The 22,109-nt window shown below is 39.0% G+C and overlaps 1 protein-coding gene across 1 annotated transcript in view; it reads left to right on the top strand.

The window, feature by feature from the left end:
* LOC121648895 (transient receptor potential cation channel subfamily M member 3) overlaps positions 1–12,718 on the top strand; it is a 54,309-nt gene extending 41,591 nt beyond the window's left edge. The window contains exons 8-15 of the mRNA XM_041999347.1: positions 1,418–1,518; positions 1,728–1,862; positions 1,949–1,999; positions 5,636–5,776; positions 9,622–9,651; positions 10,523–10,815; positions 12,306–12,582; positions 12,685–12,718. Coding sequence (XP_041855281.1) covers positions 1,418–1,518; positions 1,728–1,862; positions 1,949–1,999; positions 5,636–5,776; positions 9,622–9,651; positions 10,523–10,815; positions 12,306–12,576 — 1,022 coding nt within the window. The 3' untranslated portion in view covers positions 12,577–12,582; positions 12,685–12,718. The remainder of the gene's footprint in view (positions 1–1,417; positions 1,519–1,727; positions 1,863–1,948; positions 2,000–5,635; positions 5,777–9,621; positions 9,652–10,522; positions 10,816–12,305; positions 12,583–12,684) is intronic.
* The last annotated feature ends 9,391 nt before the right edge of the window (positions 12,719–22,109 follow it).

Raw genomic sequence — 22,109 nt, 5'->3', positions numbered from 1 at the left:
GGCGTCCTTCAACATCTGCAAGAAGCTGCTACAGATCTTCTACCAGTCCATGGTAGCAAGTGCCCTCCTTTATGCTGTAGTGTGCTGGGGGGGCAGCATTAAGAGGAACGGTACAGCGTGCCTGGACAAACGGGTGAGGAAGGCAGGCTCTGTCATTGGCACACAGCTGGACAGCCTGACATCTGTGGCAGAGTGACAGACGCTAAACAGGCTCCTGTCCATCATTGACAATCCAAATCATCCACTGCACAGCTCCATCTCCAGGCACAGAAGCAGCTTCTATAACAGACTGCTGTCACTGTCCTGTTCCATGGACAGACCGAGGAGGTCCTTCCTCCCCCATGCCATACGGCTCTTCAGTGCCTCTCAGGGAGAGCAATAACACCAAACAAAGCCCCAGACTCACTCCACACACCTCAGACACACGCAATTTGTTACACATACACACACACAAGCATCTAAATATTGGAATCAAGTAGGTACAAACAGACTGTTGCGCAACTTTATGCCACAAACTGTCATTTTGCACAAACTGCACCTTAGAACCAGAAGGACAATATTTTACATTTTTATTCTATATTATATTTTTAAATTTTACCATAGCTGTTGCTTTTTTTAAAACATGTTTCCAACTTCCAAGTTGCTGGAGCTGTGAATTTCTTTTGGCGATAAATAAAGTATCCATCCATCCATCCATGTAATGAGCTCAAACTGTGCTTGAGGCCATTTACTTTTGTTACAATTTTGAAACCATAAGAGACAAATATTTATTAAAGTAAACATATGTTTGTATTGTGTGATCTTTATTGTGCACCATTCACAGTAACAATATTTTTGTCTGGGCCTGCACAAACCTTTGTATTTCAGTGGACTGTAGTTTTTCTTTCTACTCTATAAAAGCTGCAATATGTTGATATTCCTAGAAGACTACAGGACTGCAAACGATTTACACAGACAAAGACACTCGAAGGAACTTTGACAAAGTGGAGTGTAAAATTAAGTGATACATCAGAGAACAAAGAGCAAACTATTGTTCCCCAGTGCAATGGCATCCTTTTCTGCACAGACACTCATTACAGTCACAGCTAAAGGCAGGAACAAAACAGACATGGTGTCAGCAATGAGCCGAAGCCTGAAGTCAGAGGAAGCTGCTTAACAGCCCTTTAATAGCTTGCCATTATTATTTATTTTGCAGTTCAATTTAGTTTAAAAAAGCAAAAACTGTTAATAGATAGATAATTTAATACAATTGTGATGAGCAATAATAATATAGCTACAAACAAAAAAAATATCTTCTTTCTTTTTAGTCTATGGAATACATCAGGTTCTTAGTACCACAGAAGTGACTACAGAGATGAATATTATGAAGCATCGTTCTCTGTGGTAAAGCTTTATCATATTTCTGGATTCATTCCAGGTGCCAATGCTTCAGCCCCTGACCAGCTGAGTTTGGCTCTTGCATGGAACAGAGTGGACATCGCACGCAGTCAGATCTTCATCTATGGGCAGCAGTGGCCTGTAAGAAGCAGTAAATACAAGAATATGCTCCCTTATACTGTATTATGGAATCATGAAAAAAGTCGTTTAGCACATAAATTATTTGACATTGTACCTCTGTTTTGAATTGTGTCTCTCCTGATTATGATTGATAAAGGAAAAATGATTGCATACTTTGTGCAGTTCTCCTGTACAGGCTGTATCAAGTGTTCTTTATTCTTCTTTATTAGGTTGGTTCCCTTGAACAGGCGATGCTAGATGCCTTAGTGTTGGATAGAGTAGACTTTGTCAAGCTGCTGATTGAAAATGGAGTCAGCATGCACCGCTTCCTCACGCTTTCCAGACTGGAGGAGCTCTACAACACGGTAATAATAATCACACATATGGTGGTGACAGCATAGTCTTTTCTAAATACATGCTGCATCATGTTTTCCCTCCTTTTCTTTAACAGCGACATGGACCATCAAACACGCTGTATCACCTTGTCAGAGATGTCAAAAAGGTATGACTATCACTGCCGTCTCAGTAGCTCTGTAGCTGCTCAGGCACACCAGATGGGAATGTTGTATATTAAAGAGGACTTGTTTCACCACATAGAGTTTCAGTTGCTTTTTTTTGTGGTGTGTGTATCTTACTCTGTTTGCATCTGTTTTGCGTGTGTGTGTGTGTGTGTGTGTAGATGTTAGTGGCTCTAGTAGCTGTTTACTGCAAATACAGGCCGGCTTTTCTCTTTCAGCCAGAGTTGAGGGCTGCGGTGGCTGTGTAGAGCTTTGCACGACTCTCATTATTCTCATGACTTACAAATATACTTTCTTTGATATATTAAATACAATGTACCAACAAAATTTGAAAATCAGCTTTATCAGGCTACAGTGAAGCAGCTGCGAGGCTTATGAGGATAACTCAGTGGCATCATGATTTATTTGTTATCATATTAAATAACAATTTCACATGAGTGGACTTTTTTCTGTTCTGATTCCTTCGGTGTGATTTTGCACAATATTTAGAATAACATAGATTTTCTTTTTTCTTTTTTTTCTTTTTTTTTTTTTTTTTTGTTTAGAAGCTAAATTAATGGCATCACATCTTTAAAAATACCTTTTGGCTTGCAAAAATTGTAAACACAATGCTAGTTTTAATTTGCGTCATATCTCAAATTGCACTTTGATAATTATGGGCGACAAGAAACAGCAACCCACGTTTTACATTCAACACGTATCTGCGCGCCAGCTGGTACGAATCCCAAAGTTCTAAAGAGAGAAACAGAGGTGTCACCAACACCATCATTATCATTTAAAGGTATTTGTTAAATAACATGTTACCAATTACATTCATGCTGCATTCTCCTCTGAGGGTGGATAAAAATGCTTCCTGCCTTTAAACGTGACTCTAATGGTTGTGTAAAAAGAATTAAACTCATTCTATCATTTCATGTTGTGGTTTTATTATCATGAAAAACAAAACTTGTCATTGCATGGTGTGACATAATTCCCTCTTTCTGTGGAGCTGTGTGTAAATGCAGTAGTGTAGCTGAAGTGTCTGTGTGTTGCTGTTGTACCATGATGCTAATTTCATTTAAACACTATCCCTCGGGTGGAGTCTCCAGAACATTGGCATCTTTTCTCATTATTCCCTGATAATTGTCGCTTTGTACTGTCAGCAAGTGCCAGTCATTTTTTGAGTTTGTTAGTGGTGAAGGTCAATGTAGGCAGGCTTAAGGATTAATCTGGTCTATTTTATTAGAATGTTTAAAAAAAAGAAGTTAAAAAACATAAACAAACAGTCAGGAGAATCCCAGAGTTTTGCTCATTGACAACAAATGCCAAAGCTGCAACTCAAAGATTTATGATGAGGGGTTAGTACATCTCACACATCAGGAAGGGTGTGGAAGAAATCCAACTGTAACTGGAAGCTTATAATTGGGTTTGCTTTAATAAATATCAATCTAAAAGAATCTACGTAATAGATAAGTAACATGAACTTATATTGATGTTCTGTTGTGATGAATGTGTAATACATTACACAGAAATAAATCCTTCGTTCTGATCATCTTACAGGTTTCCAAAGTATTGACAAAAGTATTATCACTAAATAAAAAAGCAACTTTTCTGAACTGCAGTTATAAATTTCAAATGTATTAAAGAATGAAAAAAATCATGTAAGAGCTGTCCAGCGCACTAGTCTCCTTATTAGCATCGCAGCCAAGACTCAGAGTTTAGTTACTGCAGTGGAAAATTAAAAACTATAAAAAATAAAAAAATAAATTCAATTGTGATGACAGCTAGGAGTCCATTTTTTATTACTTTAATACCAGCTCATCAGCCCATGATCAAACTGTTTGCTGGAAATAAAGAAAATAATAAATCATTAACAAAACAACTTTTGCAGTGCTCTTTAAGTGTCACCTTTGTTAACAAAAATTTTTCAAAGTGGATCAAATGTTTTTGAAATATAGCCAAAATTGTTGGCTCCCCTCTGTTAATAAAAGAAAAACTCACAATGGTCACTGAAATAACTTGAAACTGACTAAATGAATAATAAACAATAATTGACTGAAAATTAATGAATGAAAATCAAATATTGCTTTTGAATTATTGTTTAACAGAATAATTTGAAACAACAAACTAAAGAAACAGGCCTGGACAAAAATTAAGGCACCTCTAAAAAAAATTGAAAATAATTTGGTTTTCAAATGTTCTTGGTCTGCTTTGTTGCATCGGGCACAGGCCATCTTGAATCTGTCCAGGGTACAATGAAATATCAAGACTATCAAGGCATCCAGGCAAGCAAAATGTGTTTCCTAGTGTCTAAAACTTGGTTTCAGTCACAGGTCAACTGGAAGACCGGTGCAGAAGTCTCATTTACAGTTAAATTGTAATTTTTTATTTATTTATTTATTTTTATTGGACTTATAGTCTCAAAAGCAAAAGGTTCTGCAACAAAATACTGAGTTAAGGGTACCATTATATTTCCCATGCCTGTTTCATTGGGCTGTTTTTAAAATAATTCTGTTTAACAACATGCAAAAGATCTTGGGATTTTGGTCAAATTTCAGCTATGGTTTGTTTGTTATTTGTTTTTTCAGTTTCAAGTTATTTCAGTGACCATTGTGCATTTTTCTTTCATTAACAGAGGGGTGCTAACATTTTTGTCCTTAAAGGTAGTTTTTCCACTATCCTGTAGGGCACCAGCTATAAAATAGTGTTATGTAAGACAGATTTCTAAGAGCTCTCATCTGACTGAAGATGAGAAGAAACAGAGTCATGGGTTGTGTTAAGATACATCCGGTAACTGGTGTATCTCAGAGGAACAGTAAGGTCCAGAATAATGAGTGCCAGCTCTGAGGTTGAGGACAAGAGGGGGGCAACCAGCAGTGATATACTTCACGTTAAAACCTTCTGATTCATTAATGACTCTTTTATCCCATCAATAGCTGTCTGTCTGTCACTCCACGCTACTGCTGCTCTCTTCCAGGCTAATGAGTCATTTCCACTTCTCTCTTCCCCTCTTCAGGACTGCATCGAACCTTACTGGGAAGATCTCATTATTCCCTAAGTTAAAATCATGACAACTCATTCAGTTCTTCACATCCTTTGTAACTGCCCTTAGGTGTTACCTCTTGAAGTTGAGCTTTAATTATTTCCTCATCTTTAGCTTCTCTATTGAATTTAAGCAACACTTTTTTTTTATTACATTCTACAAAACTTTGATGTTTTGTACCTGAAACATTTTTTTTTCTTTCCAAAACTGTAGGCATCTTAAAGTTTCACCATTTAGACAAATTTAAAGTAAAAATAGACCAACTAAGGTACAATCTGTTTGAAAAACTATTTCTAAAAGAGACTGGAAGAGAGATCTTGCCTGAGAGTTTCTGTGTACCTCTTTCCCGTGCTCTTGCTTGTCGTGCGGTTTACTCACTGACATTGTGTGTTCTTTCCAAGCGAGAATATCCAGGGTTCAGTTGGATCTACTTCAAGGTGAATCCGATAATCACGTTTTCTTTTATAGCCAAAACAGTTTGATTTGGATTTTGTGACTAGAGTGTGTAAGACTGTGTGGTTAATTTTGTACTCTTATGGTCCTTCCTTTGTTAATAAGTTTGTTTGGTTGTTGGCTATTAACACTGTCTGGTTTCCAGGGAAACCTGCCCCCGGACTACCGCATCAGCCTAATCGACATTGGACTGGTCATTGAGTACCTCATGGGGGGCGCATATCGGTGTAACTACACAAGGAAGAGATTCAGAACTCTATACCATAACTTGTTTGGACCCAAAAGGGTGAGTAAATGATTCTCACCCTTTGTTAGCATCCAGCTATTTAATTAGTTTCAGCACTAATGTCATTAATGGGAGGAACTGCATTAGTCTAATGAGACTTATGATAAAATTTGCCCTGTAAGGCCAAGATGCGCAAATTACATTTTAGTAAGTGTGGCCTTAGTTAGGGGTTGTGCTCTCAAGGTTAAACTTCATTTTGTTGGTGCAAGTAGTAAATCTGCATAAGCATGTAAATTTTGAATATGTTGACATGAGTATAGGAAAGAAGTCACAAGTGTGGTGCTTAAAAATGATCAATTATACAGTTAATCATATAAAAAATGTTAGAGAATGAGTAGAGCCAAGTAGAATATGAACAAAACAAGAAAAAAAAAAAGAATAAAAGCAAGCTCACTCTCCTAATGTTCATCTTTACAATGCAGCTGCTGGGTTGCATCTAACAAAGAAACATGACATAAGTTATGGGCGCATTCCTACTGGCACTGTTTCCATGGATAGTCGGGTCTGTTTGGAGTATTGTGAACATGCATACTGATTCTGGTGCAGACCAAGGAAGCAAATCCTGGTCCTCTTGAAAAGTGGGGGTCGCAGTCCTCCTGCAAATGGACTCTGATCCGGTGCAATGCGATGACACTGTAAACGCAAACAGGCCATCCAGCGAACTAAAGAGAGGAAGTGACATGTTGTGATGTACAATAACATGTCATATATGCCTCTCCTGCTGCTTGTACTGCATGGATTCTTATTAAAAGTGTCTTAGGTTGTAATACCAAAAGTAAAGGCAGAAACCCCAAGACTGAGTAAAGTTATTGTTGCTCCATTGTTTCCTTGCAGTAAACAAGCTGATTTCAATAATGGCCAATCAATGAACCAAACTTTCTTCTTCTTACTTCTTAGTCAGTGGTCTCTTTTACCTTCCCTACGGAGCAGTTGTTGTAACTGCATGACATGGTTGAGGCTAGAGTAATTTGCAGTTTCTGCATCTGTTTGGCTCTAAAACCTGTGTGACATAAATTTTGCATCATCACCAGCATACAGTGGTTTATGGGCTCCCTCAACAGCTGAGCACGTGCAGCACAAATATGTGAAACCAGATGAACTGAGAGCATATACGATGTGGATCAATTTTGGATAACAAAAACACTTGTTTTGTGGAGAGACTTTGTGAGAGAATCACTGTAATCTACATCTCTACAATGTACTTCAGACCCATTTCATGCACAAGCTTGGAAAACTTCAGCACCCAAAAAGACCATATAAGCATCTGAAGAGTCCTGATTAATTTGTGCATGTAGATGGGGTTTTCCCTAACCTTGCACAGTCTGACTTCACAAACAAAACACCCATGTATTGTAATAATAATATTATAATTTATTGTATCATTTGATTTATCATTCATTTTTTTAACATTCTTGAATTTTCTATTTATTTCTACAAAGACAGCAGAGCACAAGCTGTTAAAAGATGCAACAAATCATCCATCTGTGCAGCAGCTTTTCAATACTTACCTTTATGATCCAGAGAAAACACTCACTTCATTACAGCCTTGAAAGAAAAATCTTTGCACTGATGAGTATGCTCAAGTGAAGTGGAGGAAATGATAACTGAAATCGAGTGTTTGTTGGTGGTGTTTGCACCCCACACACTACACATTATATTACATTTATTTTGTTCTGCCTCAATGACTCACACACTGCCACAGGTGTAATGATAATAGAACTATACACAGGTGTGACTGCTACTGCTAATTCCTGCTTAACAGTGCATTCAAGCGTTTGTATGTTTGAGTATGTGTTTGTGAGTGTATGTGTGTGCGTAGAGTCTCATGACAAAATGAAAGGAAAAATCTGGATAAAATATTAAATAATACTCTGCGGCATGTTTAGGAATGCTTAGCTAAATGAGCTGACTTGCAAGCTGCAAAAAAATAAAGGACTTAGTGACTTTGAAAAAAATGTTAATCTTTGGGACACAGATGGTAAAAGTGTCACCCATAGAGTAGCTGGCTAGTGTTTCAATACAGTGACTAAAGGACAGCTTTATTCATGTTTATGGGAAAGACATCAGTAAATAGAGCTAGACATTATGATAGGTGGTGCACATTTAACGAGTATTACACATGAATAAGTATGATAAATAAGGACAAATGGAGGAGCAGCTCTTTCTCAGATGACCGTGAAGGTCACTGCAGCATGTTAAGACTGGGAGCAGTTGGTCAACAGTAGAGGTGTTGTGAGGCATACACTGCTCATCACATAGATGAGTGCACATTGGACAGTTCAGCGTTGCAAAAACCATATGCACTGGTCTACAAAGGCAGACGTGATACGGTCAGACAAGTCATCCATTGCCACATTTTTGACAGCTCGATGAGGGCGTGTACATGAAGAAAACTGTACATGCCCGATCCGTTGATCTGTAGTTATGGGATACAGTAGCGCTGTTGTGAAATTTGCTGGCACAGTTCGGGTCCATTTGTCTCTTTACAGCAGAGGTGTCTAGCTCCAGTCCTTGTGGGCCACAAACATTTTTTCAATGTTTCCCAGCTCCAACACGCCTGACTCAAATTAATAAGTCATTGTGGAGAACTTCACTGGCTGTGGCATCCATTTAATTTGAGTCAGGTGTGTTGAAGCAGGGAAATATTAAAAACCTGCAGGACAGCGGCCCTCGAGGACTGACTTTGAACACCCCTGCTTTAGAGGGAATGGTTGCTGTAAATCTATACATTAGAACACAAATTCCATGAATCATATGATATGGCATTCACCAGATCTTAATCCAAAAGTACACGTATGGAAAATTTAGGTCTGAATTGTTTGACAGCGCTCCTTACCACCATCATGATCAAAACCAGCTTTTTGAAAGAATGTTGCTCCATCCATCTAGTGCAGGGATGTCAAACTCCAGTCCTCAAGGGCTGGTATCCTGCAGATTTTCATTGTTTCCCTGATTTAACACACCTGAAGAAAATCAAATGGATCCAACAGCTTCTTGTCAGCTTCTTCACAATTACCCATTAATTTCAGTCAAGTGTGTTAGATCAGGGAAACAATAAAGACCTGCAGGGTACCGGCCCTCGAGGACCAGAGTTTGACACCCCTGATCTAGTGTAAATCCTGATGCATGTCATATCATACTAAAGGATACTAAAACTCATGTGGTGGCCCCAAACTTAACTAAGACTCTTTAGATTGCTAATTCTTTTATCACACATCTTAATGTGCTTGTTTGTATGTCAGTTTTTGTTTTTTTTTTTTTCAACAAAAGCAGCAAAAAGCTGGAGAGACACAGGTAATGCAGGCACAGAGAAGCAGAAGAGAGACTTTGCAAAGAGGGTAAATTAAATAGACTCAGTTCTGTTTTCACTGTGATTTTCTAGATGAACTGAAAGCGTGATCACAGTCATGTGCATGCACACACAAACACATGTTAAGTAACAACAAAGCCTTGAAATAGATGTAGATCTCTAATTCCCACAGGAAACCTGGGCTATTTTTACCAGCTCAGATGATGGTTCATGAATGCATAATTCACACATGCCCTGCTTTTTTAAACAGACACACATTACTGTACCAAATGCACTTTACTTTAATACGTAAAACTGTGAGATTATTGCATCTATAGTATACTGTCAATCACACCAACGCATAATGCAAATTCCTCAGTAAAATTTCTCTTAAAATCAAGTGATTCTTAATATTACAGTTTATTTATGGCCTGATATGAGCTGATCAGCTCGTCCGTAAGTCTGTTCTGTTTTTTGCTTACAGAGTAAATTGCACTGAAAAATACATTAATAGAAGGTGTTACTGTGCTTATGTTTGTTTTTTTGTTTTTTTTAGCCCAAAGCCCTGAAACTGTTGGGAATGGAGGTGAGTTTTGATCCTGTCAAGGTTATTCTTCTCTGTTGAATTGTGTTGATTGTGTAGCCAGAGCAAGAATGTCTTATACTTAAAGTGTGTTGTATGCCTCTCAGTCTTTGAAAGAAAGAGCTTGAGGCTTGTTTACTTCATTTTGGTGGCCATTTCGAGTTCAGTTCAGAGCCAGATAAAAGTTTGTTGTTAAATAGGCAGTCAAGAAAATGTAAAGGCATTTCATGAAAAGTCCAACACTCCAGACGTGTAATTTAATATATTTGAAAATATTTGTATGATAGCCAGATCAGTTACATTTAACTCAATGTATGACTGCCTTAAGATTATATGATATATGTATTCATATTCTTCATTGAATATACAAACTGTGTACACAAGGAAGAATCCATATCATAAACCTTTTATCTTAGCATATGTCTCTGAGGTATTTCTACCTAGCACACTTGGCTGTCTGTTCTTTTGTGTGACTCCATGTTTAAAATCCATCTTCCATCCGTGTCACTAGGGTCTTCTTTTGGTTTTTTTTTTCCTCTCTATTAAATTTGTACTATTTCTCTCTGTGTTTTTGCCCTTTGAAAGGCATCTATCATAAAATTGTCAGTTTTTTTTTAGTGTCACTATGATTAGCATTTAGAATGCAGCCACTGACTGCATTTGTTTTTTCTAAATTATTTATTGGCGACTATGTACAATTTCAACTTTACATCTACTGTCCCCTGGTAAGGCACAATAAAAATGCTCTAACCTCCCCAGATTAATTTTATGTTTTTCTATTAGACAGAAGTCCTAGCATGAAATAGCGTGTTAAAAATAATCGAGAAATACTCTCTTTTTCCCACCTCACTGACTTATTGTTGATCTCCATCAGGATGACATGCCAATCCGCAGAGGTCGCCAGAAGACAACACGTAAACGAGAGGAAGAGGTGGACATTGATTTGGATGACCCAGAAATTAACCACTTCCCTTTCCCCTTCCATGAGCTGATGGTGTGGGCTGTGCTTATGAAACGTCAGAAAATGGCGCTGTTCTTTTGGCAGCATGGTGAGGAGGCTATGGCCAAAGCTTTGGTGGCATGTAAGCTCTGTAAGGCCATGGCACATGAAGCATCTGAGAACGATATGGTGGATGACATCTCCCAAGAGCTGAACCACAACTCCAGGTGGGTGGCATGAATAATGTATACACAGGGAAATACAAACCACACTGTCTTTCCCTTGCTTGTGTTATCAACAGGATATTCCTTTAAGGTGTAGCAATACCACAAAAACTGCTTAGGAAGGGTTCAAGGACCATGACAAAAGGTCCAGGTTGTTGATCCAGCAATTATATCTTCTCAGTCTTCACCCACACAATATTTGTGGTATGTATTGCAACAACCTATATCCACAAAGGCTGTTTTACAACCCAAAGGATTCAAACGATACTATACCAGCATCCTGCTGCCAAACACCTTGATGTCCCCATCATGCCAACTGCTCTAATAGTATGCTGGCAGTATGGGGTTATGGGGCAAAGAAGTCCCCCCCCCCCCTCACACCACTGTGGCTTTAATATTATGGTCTATGAACTGCACATGGTGTGCTGTATACTGCAGCACACTGAAAACATTTTTATAATAAATGATTGATGCAAAGTTGACTTGGGAGTCTAGACAGGAATGCCTGTGCCCTTCCACTCTAGTAAAGATAGACAGCTGCACACACAACCTATCGTGCCTTCCTCCCCTGCAAACTGTCCTGTTTCAGACTGCTGTGTGCTCCCATGGGATGTAAATGACATACATACAGAAATCTAATAACATGTATCGTCTTAAGTTAAGAATACGCACTGAGATTAAGATAATGCTTGAGTTGAAAACGTTGGCTACGGAAATCACTGTTAATTAGGTTAATTTTTTTTTTTTTTTGGAGATAGTACAAATGAAGCACAGCCACACTAAAGCAAACTCCCCCAGCACACACATGCACAGTTTCAAAGAATCGCCTCAGAGCTGGCATATTTTAAGTTCACTTTCCACAGAGAATTTGGTTGGCTTCCTTCGAAGAGCTCATTTAAGTACATGCATTTTTATATCTCGTGTTCTTTACTTAATTTGGAGTATTTGTGAAGTGCTTCATGTGTGTGTTTCTGTATGTGTTTGTACAGACACATAATTAGGCTGGTGATTATGTTATTTTTAATATATCGTGTGTGGGTACTTGCTGTATTAAATTCTGTTGGGAATTCTTTCTTGTCAAGGCATTTTAAACAAGTTGTGTAAGGAATGTTGCAATATTTGCTTTTAATGTATGGTAGTATTTTATATAAGTTATCCTAAAAGTACTCCAAAAAAACAGAAAGTTGTTCATCTGTTCACATAGTACTACTGAACTGTGTCATGTTGCATGTGACATTGTAAAACCTTGTTTCATAAATTCCCAAACTCTCGGCACTGTTTGTCTATGCACTTGTGTCTGTGTAGGTAAATAGCCTTTCATAGAATGAAAGTAGGGCAAAACTTGGATTGAGAGTATTAATTTGAAGTGTGAATCTTACCAAGATAGTCAGTGATATCATTTTATTTATTTTACATTTTGGACAAAGTATATCCCTATTGCTTTTTTTTTTTTTTTTACTAAGCGCCATATATTTTTACATATACTTTCACAGGGAGTTTGGGCAGCTGGCAGTGGAGCTCCTAGACCAGTCCTATAAACAGGATGAGCAGATGGCCATGAAGCTGCTGACATACGAGCTAAAAAACTGGAGCAACGCCACCTGCCTGCAGCTGGCGGTAGCAGCCAAACACAGGGATTTCATTGCTCACACCTGCAGTCAGATGCTGCTGACCGACATGTGGATGGGACGTCTGCGTATGCGCAAGAACTCAGGCCTGAAGGTACAACAACTGGAAAAGATGTTTGGAATAACCTGTGGGTGAAGATGAGTAAGCCTACACAAGAAAAAAATTGTCTGTGCACACCACAGTGACTGCAAGCTTTTGTGTTACATCAGCAGGTTGTATAGGAATGCTTTCATCTCCACACAGTATTTGAGAAAAACTGAAAGAGTAATTAGAAAACCTCTCACCCCCATGGAAACTACTCTAGAGGATTTCCAAATCACCCCTGCAGATCTGCTGAGCGGACATGTTCGCAGGCGCCTCTGATGTGAGAAAATGTAGGGAACTAACAGGGAGAAGTACTAGTTAGTTTTTTGGTGATTACCACTGACATAAAAGTAGAATATGGCTGATACAAGCCATGATCAATGTTTGTCTATGAATATGACCTAAAATATAGATAAGATATTTACACATCCTAAAAGAAGATTTAGAGACAATGTTGAAAAATGACATAAAAACACTTGGTGAGTTATCTAATAAGGAAAATACCATTTTATCACTAATACTGTTTTTATCATTTGTGAATCTTTATTTACAGTATCTGGTATGAGTCCTCTGAGTAACAATAAATGCACATTAACATTTCCAGTAACTGCTGATCCATCCAAACAACTTAGAGGAATTGAGGCCATTTCTCCAGACAGAACTATTTTAAACTGGGATGTTGAAGATGCTGCTCCCTTCAGGGCCTTCCACAACCTCCATACTGGATTAATGACAGAACATGGACTTGGCCAGATTAAAACATCAGCTTCTTTGGTCAAACAACTTGATGCTGAGATGTTTAGTTCAAAGACAGATGTTTGTTTTAGTTTTGTTTTTTTTTCCCCACACGCTCAGTCACAACTTGTGACAAGTCTTAATCTTGAATGTAAACAAGATAAAGGAAATGATTATGGATTTTTGGAGGATCAGGAAAAAGCTGGACATTATTTCTATCCTGAGAGAAGCGGTAGAGATGATGGGGGGCTAGGGATCATTGTGTGTTCCCCTGAAACACCGGCTGGAGTGGAAAATGCACCACCGAGGCCACCTACAAGAAGGAACAGAGCAGACTATATTTATAAGGGAAGCTTTCGTCCTTGAGTTTTGTCCTTCTTAAAGTTTGTTACAAAGAGTGAAAAAACAATGTTTTTGCAATATGTTGGGACAGAATCAGAGCTTGTGAGATAGAAACTGAACACAGTGATTAATAAGACTGACTGTGTTGGGGATTATTCTGAAGCTGATTATAGAAAGAATGCTGCACCAGCTGCGAAACATAATAGACAAAGCTGCACACCCTCTACAACACTGATTTAACCGCAGTATATTCAGTGGGAGGCATTAATATTGTATATTGATGCTTATGTGGTGATCATCCCTCAAGGAGAGGGAAGAGGAAAGGTTCGAGTTAGGAGCAGTGTGTTCTAAGCAATATTTGCTCATGTCTGTTTCCCAGATGTCTGGTAGTCGGGTGATAGAGGGCAGTTGCTCAAACCAAAAAGGTTAGACTTATTTATAATGAAAAGCCGCCCTGATAATTGCTGAAGGTTAGATTCACAGTCAGCCATACACAGAGTGAAGTGGCATGATGGTCTGGCCGGTTGGCTGGTTTCTCATAGCGAACAGATTTCCAGTGCAGTGAATATGATTTGGCTTTTGAAGGGGGGAGGTAGGGAGAGAGAGAGAGTGCTCTAGTAAGACACACTGTCTAGAGCAGAAAGACAGAGAGGAAACCACAAGTGGAACAAACAAGATTCAGTGCCCCCAGGAGTTCATGATAAAACAACCATGTCAAAATCTTGTTAAAACAGTGTGTCTGCAGTTTTTGTAGTCATGATAACTGCAAAGGAAGGTAATGTTCAACCTGCTTGCTCTCTGTTTCATATGGTTACAGGAAGCTCCAAATGAACTGAATTCTTGGCAACCTGTGTCTTTGCCTTCTGTTCCTTCATATAAAGACAAGAAAAGCAAAATATCACTTTCTGTGCTGGGGTTATAGTTACATTCTTCACTACCTTAATTCCTTCAGTGTAAAACCATCATTTTCCCTACATCTGCTCATTTACTCATCCAACTACGCTGGTACATTGATCATTAGATTACTGCACTTTTTTCAGTGATTGGACCAGGACCAGTATGGAATCAATTCAAGATTGAATTAATAAACTTTCAGCTCACATCTACACCTGACATCAATGCAGTGCTAAACAATTAGCTGCTTACAAAGGCAAAGTGACATGTGAATACACTGTCCTTCATATGCCTCTTTTTCCCATATTCCTCACTTTCCCCCTGGGATTTACCCACTCTTACTTCATGCTTACTTCTCTTGTTTGACTATTATATATCTGAAGTGTTTACAGCATTTGAATGCTTGCTTTATCTGCTGTGTGTGTGTGTGTTGCTCTCATCCATTGTAGCAGTGGAGTATCCTTGCTACTTGTCTGAAGTAATGATTTTATAATTGACTTCCGCATGAGAGCCCTTGTCTGAGCTGTTGTCAGTTTCAAAGCTTTTACATTCATCTGTACACTAGTTGGGGCAAGTTGCAGAGGTGTTCTCGGGGTACATTTCTTTCATGAGTTTCGCATGTGTGTATTGCAACTATTTATAAAGCATATTTTGTTCCAGATTCTCTGTGTTCTGATTTCCATGATGCTGTTCATGACTGAACATCTGTGTCCTATCTGTGATTTGTCACATCCAGCTTTTCCATTTAACTTTTCTTCACCTCTACACTTCCTTGTCAACCAGGTGATTTTGGGCCTTCTTCTTCCACCATCCATCCTGAGTCTCGAGTTCAAGAACAAGGATGAGATGTCCTACATGCCGCAGGATCAGGAGGCGTATTTACAGGAGAAGGAGGAGGAGGAGCCAGAGAAACCAGTCAAGGAGAAGGAGGAGGAAGACATGGAGTTCACAGTAAGATCTTACTGTGAGACGCAGTACAACTCCGTGGTGAGAGAACCCACCTCAGCCCCGCATCTCAGAATCTATACACATATGCAAACAAGACAATACACACATGCTTTGATGATTCTAAAACTGATCACTGACCTCATTGCCCAGACTCCGTTTCCTTTGTAAATATCTCTTGTGGACTAATTTGAAGCAATGTTCTGGCTGCCCGTAATGAGATATGCATACACATGTGTACACGATCCGCCCCACACAGACACTTGTTTCTCTATTCTGGCCACCTGGACTCTTTCAGTAAAATTGGCCTTTCCTGTTTCTCGTTGTCTTAGTAAAGACATAGTGTGGAGTTGTAGCGTCTCAGTCTGTCGCCGCCTGTGGGTTCCCTCTTGTATGTTTCTCCCTCTATCTCTTTTTTCCTTTGTTTCCCACTGCTCTTCACTTTCCTTCCCTCTTGTTCTCTTCCCAACTCTCTCCTTGCTTCTTGATTTCTTTTGCTTTCCGTCATTAGTTCTGCAAATCCCCCTATCTCTCTAGCTCTTTCTCTCTTTTTTTCTCCCAGCTCAGGTCTGATTGAGGTACAGTACTGTATGCCAGCCGATTGCTGCCCCTCACTTTCTCCCATCAGTGATGGCTTGCTGCAGCATACCACTCAGCATGTCAGCTGCTGAGCATGGGAGGCCCAGGCTTTTGCATTATATAACCATGTTCGCCTGCTCTTGGAAGGCTTTAATCATGCAGAGTCTGAGCACCTTCTCCCAGCTCACAGTGAAAGAGTTGGTCCATCTGCATAGACATGGATGTACAGCAGGAATACAACACGTTCTGTTTCAGTCCATTCAGTTCTGATGATAATACCAAGATCCAGTTTGTGTGTTTAAATGAAGACTGGAATTTAGAAAGCAATTTCAATACCCAAACTGTATCGAGGGTTGTCTGGTGAAATGACTGAAGTGAAACAGAATGCTTTAAGTGCCACTGTACATACTTTCCATCTGCATACAGTTCAGTCAGCAAGCCAGCGCAAACATTCACAAAATGGGCCCTGTTACACTGAAAGCCCTTGAGGCACTCTGGTGTTAAACAAAGAACATTGTTGCCAGTGTATGCATTTGCAATAATCCCCTTACTATTGCCCTGGCTTCTGACTGCACAAATGCTCTCTTGGATTCCTATGAATCCCACAAAGATTCATACAGATGTACACAAACTGCTTCACCATTGAGGGAGATTGTATTGTTGTATCCTCAAATGCTGAGGATAAACCACAATATAAATGACATAGCATGTATTATATCTTGTTTTTATTTGCTGATTGGACAATGCACATGTCCAGTGCAGTGAAGGTATTGTGTGATTTATACACTGGCATCTGAACCTGCTCTCTTTGAAGGCCTTGTTTGTGCCTTCTTTGGGTAAACTGTATCTGTTTCAGAGATTTGGGAAAAATATACATGCTCTATTACAAGTAATTACTGTGATTTTATGCTGATTTCCTATAAATGGCTTTTATCACTATTTTTTGGCCTTGGGACCAACTCCTCATGGAATATTAAAAATATTTAGACTGGCTTTCAAATGTGTATCTTTGCCCAGGTCTGTGATACCTCTTGACTTACAATACAATATCATAAATAAACTCCCTCAGAGATCTGGTGTTGCTTTGACATTAAGACCATGACCCATTAAAAATGGTGGGCTCTGAACCCTCTCTCATGGATTAGGACATGTGTCACAGATATAAATGGGATATCTATGTCTTATCTTTTTCCTTTTGTTCTTCTATCCTTTATCTGTCTCCTTTATCTGTCTTTATCTCATGGTCTATCTTCTGCCTCCTAAATGTTGTCTGAGACACAATCCATGAGTGTCTGTGTCTGCGTCATACTGTTACAATACCAGTCCAATTCCACCTCAAACACACATTTCACATTTTGGAATGATGGCATTGCTTGTGCTTGCTTCTTTGATTATAATATAAGCTGTTGTTCATAATATAACCCACTCCTTTTTCTCTTTATTTATTTTATCTGACCCTTCCCATCCCACCCCCTTCTTTCCAAATTCTTGTCTTCATCTCCATCCACATCTCTACTACTTCCTCCTCCCCTGCATTTCCATCAATCACACATCCCTCTTCCCACACTGTGTTCTTTTTTCTTTTCTTTAAATCTTCACACCCTTCACTGCCTCCTCATTTTGCTCCATGTGGGGGTCACATTCACCCAGGCAATGCTGGGTAAGGTAACCACAGAGACATCCAGAAAGAAGGATGTTGAGGAGGTTCAGAACCGCCACCGCCTTATCCCCATGGGACGCAAGATATACGAGTTCTACAATGCTCCAATTGTCAAGTTCTGGTTCCATACGGTTAGTGTTGGTTTCAGCAACACCTCCTACATTCTTCTGTGGGCACTGTTTTTTTTTTTTTTACTGTACTACTGCAGTCATCTGCAGTATCCCTACCATTAGCTTCTACTTTTGCACAGCTTCCATTGTCATTAGGCTCATGTTCCACTCTGTCATTAAACAGCCTTCCTTGGGTGGGAAAGTTAAATGTAAGGGGGAGAACAGTGGAAGCAGCATGGTGAGAGAAGTACAGGGTAATGAGGTGGGAAATGAATGGAGGCATTCATACTATACAGGTTTTGCATTACCATTGCAAGTATACACTAAAACCTCTTAGTTATGGGATATTACTTCAGTCAGTTCAGACATGAAGTAAATATTAGATTTAAAGTTTATGTTTGGATTTTTATGCTTAGTAGGAAAAGTGACCTTCCACAACATTGTGTTTTCAGTTTCTGTTATTCTTGCTCCCTTTGAATAGCTTTCTTTTGGTGCATTTCTGCCTGTGAGCAAGTGTCTAATGTTTAATAGAAGCTGATCTTCTACTTTCTACGTTTGGACATCTTCAACATTTTTACCCCCGGGAAAGCATCTCTGTACTACAACAGGAAATTTTATTGTTTATTTTCCTATTTATAGAGATGTTTTGACTGTTGTTTGTTTCATCCAATTTGCCTCTCTCTGCTCTCATTTTCTTTTCCTCATTACTCTCCCTTCTGCCCTTCCAGTTAAAGAAAATTGTTCTACAATCTTTTTAAGTAAACACACTTGTAGGACAGATGTTTACTTTTGTCTGAGTCAAAATGTGGACTTCAGCTCATTACATAATTTGTATTCCCACCCGTCACCTGCTGTGGAGTGCTGCTGGTTTTTAATAATCACTGTCAAATTTATCATATAAACCAGGTGTGCATGCGGGATTTAATATAACAGTTTCAGTCAGACATATTAAAATCATTTCACCTACTGACATCAGTGGAATACGTGACTTGTACTTGAAAAACAAATGGTTCCCAGTTTCTTTGTTAATGTTTTAATCTAGAGTTTAAATATTTTTAAGTGTGTTACCTTCATCTAAATATTAAATTTTCCATTAACATAACACATTAAGATAATGGTGATACCCTTATCTTGACACCCAGTGTTTATTATCACATTGTGGAAATTCCTTCAAAAAGAAAAAGGTGGGATGACTGAAGTAGAGATTTTATAATGAACTGAACTTTATTTATGTCCAGCCTGCTAGTGTGGGAGAAGCAAAGAAACATGCAATTACAAATATGGCCTCTCTCCCTCTTCCTCTGCTTATGTATTTTCATGCAGATGGCATACGTGGGATACCTGATGTTGTTTAACTACATAGTCCTGGTCAAGATGGACCTGTGGCCTTCTCCTCAAGAGTGGATTGTCATTGCCTACATCTTCACCAATGGCATTGAAAAGATGAGAGAGGTAAAGTAGATCCTGATGGTGGTTGAATGCAGATGTGCATCATAAAAGCAGAGATGTATTGAACACATCAAGCAATAAGTGGGACACAAAGTGAGTCGCTGTAATGTTACATGCAGTTTAATTCAGTTACTTTAGTAATGGATGCCAGAGGCCAGACATTTTGTCCACTTCATGAAAACGCCCATATTAAGTAAGGAAAACAGTGATGGATCAGTGAACAAGAAACAAAATAGCACATCAAAGTGGAAGAGAAGGGTAGCAGGAGGGTGGTGACTGCAAGCATGATATAGAAATGAGAAAACAAAGAAGGAAAGAAAAGAAATAGAAAATACATTTTGGTTATGTAATAATTTCCAACCCTACTGTGGGCTTTTTTTTTTCTTTTTGAACTGTAAGTGTATGAAATGCATTAATCATTGTGTCACATCCTTCTCAGCTGCGCTATAATGCCTCCTCAAACAACCAATTCTCTGATTGCTGAACTCATACTGCCCTCTTATGGTTGGCATAATAGAATGCATTTCTATCCTCCCAATCAATTTATGTGTTTTTGAACCCCTCTTTCCAGCAGCATCCTTATCTTCAACTCTTGCCTCCATTATGTTCTAGATCCTAATGTCAGAGCCAGGAAAGTTGCTTCAGAAAGTAAAGGTGTGGCTTCAGGAGTACTGGAATATCACAGACCTCATGGCTATCCTCATATTCTCCGTTGGCATGGTTCTACGTCTCCAGGAGCCCCCGCTCATGAGCTACGGGCGGGTCATCTACTGTGTCAATATTATCTATTGGTACATCCGGCTGCTTGACATCTTCGGAGTCAACAAATACCTGGGTCCTTATGTGATGATGATTGGCAAGATGGTGAGTGGAGGCAGGGGAGGGCAGCTGTGTGGTTGTCTGCATATGCCTGGTGTTTTTCTTTTTAGATTCCCATCCTCCTCCTATCCTGCTTTGTTATCTGTTTACCCTGTGACTTTACTTAACATCCCCTATTCCAACTGTAACATCACACAGAGTTGCAAAGATGCAATCTGTAAGTGGTTTGCAAGCCCAGTTCAAACTCATGTTTTGCTGAACTTTATTGTTTGATCTCAACAAGTGCTAGATGAGAGCCACTGATTCATGCAGGAAGATCCACATCTGTTTCTATCTGATACTTGATTGCCTTTGACATGGACTGTGTGCCACTAGACACAAAGTCTTTGATATGAAAATCAGCAGTTAGTTAGAGACAAGAATGAGAGAGATTTGGATTTGCATTAAGCAATTCAGTCAGCTCAGGGGCATTTGTCATACTGCAGTAGTATAAACTGGTCTGATGTCAGTGCAGTTTCAGTGAAGCAAAGAAAAACAAATGCTTCTTTCTGAATAGAGGGAATGGTACTTATGAAAATGTCTTTTCACTGCCTTTCTTGTAACCTTTTTTTTTTCTTCAAACCATTCATTCATCCCTTTCAGATGATCGATATGATGTATTTTGTGATCATCATGTTGGTGGTCCTGATGAGTTTTGGGGTGGCACGTCAGGCCATCCTCAACCCTAATGAAGACCCATCTTGGATGCTAGCTAGGAACATCTTCTTCATGCCTTACTGGATGATCTACGGAGAGGTGTTTGCTGACCAGATTGACCGTAAGTTCAGGGTGTAAACTGCTGAATAAAGTTAGTGTTTATAAGTTTATGGGAGGATAGTTTCTGAACCTAAGTGAAGGAATAGGTTTAATTTCTAAATACACAATTATCTCATTGATTAAGTCTCTAGTTCACTTTAAAAAAAAATGTTTGTTGAAACAAATAGAGCACATATTAGAAGTGCTGTAAGTGAGAACATTTGCATCTAATGAAGGATATTATGTCTGCAACATCCTGACTGCATTATATTTCTCAGATGATGATATTAGTGTGTGCTGTCAGTTTGTCATGATCTTTTTTGTCTATTTATTTATTTTAGACCATGTTGACAAAGTGAAGTTTTGACTCAATAAATCAAAAATAGGCTGTGAGAATTGTCTGTGAGAAAACGTCTTTCAGGGGGGAAATCTGTCTATATGTTGTTTTGTTGTCTATCAGTTTATGATGGTGTGTACAGACTGTAAGGAGTGGCCCAAAGAGAAGAGATCTGAAATAATGTTTTCATTCTTTGTTTCAGATATGCATAGTAGGAAGTTACAGCACAGGCTGAATGAAAAACTCTGGCTGGTCGAAAATTACTTTCGAACTCACGGAACCTGGCGTAGTAATGGTCCATCCCACACTGCCCAGTGCAGTCAAAATCCCAGTAAATCTAAACATATAGACCTCAGTTTAACCACATCCACATATCCCACCTCTCCTTTGTCATCTTTGCATTACCACTATGCCATGCCCACTCCAACCAGTAGAGGTCACTTAAGACAAAAGTATGCATGCGGCTCCACACTCGAAGGCTAAAGTTGCCCTTGTGTAGGTATCTCAGGTCAGCTACTGGATATCAGCAGCATTTTCAATAACTAACCAGTCGAGGAAAATCTAAAGTGAATGTAAGCCTGACTCTGAGAATTTAGTCTTTCTTGAAATCTTTGACTGAGACAGCTAGTAGCTTGACCTTAGGCTGCACCCTGTAAGCAACTTTACTCTGATTAATTTTGGCACAAACTGGCAAATGGTTCTGTTACATGGCAGCAGCACTTTTCAAGTGTGATTTCATATTTTTATGGTGTTTGTTTTGGGGCACCTACTACTTTAAGACGAATTATCAAAGATTTGATGTTCCTCCGATGATTACTTCCTTGATTTTGTCATATGACTGAAATCAGTTTCATTTGAAGATGTGACCCTGCCATGATAATGTCATCTGTCATGCGAACCATATCACCTTCCCTTTACC

Source organism: Melanotaenia boesemani, chromosome 11 (assembly GCF_017639745.1).
Source record: "Melanotaenia boesemani isolate fMelBoe1 chromosome 11, fMelBoe1.pri, whole genome shotgun sequence".
NCBI classification, from domain to species: domain Eukaryota; kingdom Metazoa; phylum Chordata; class Actinopteri; order Atheriniformes; family Melanotaeniidae; genus Melanotaenia; species Melanotaenia boesemani.
The sequence above is the reverse complement of the archived record's forward strand: the minus strand, read 5'-3'. Positions and strand labels throughout refer to the sequence as shown.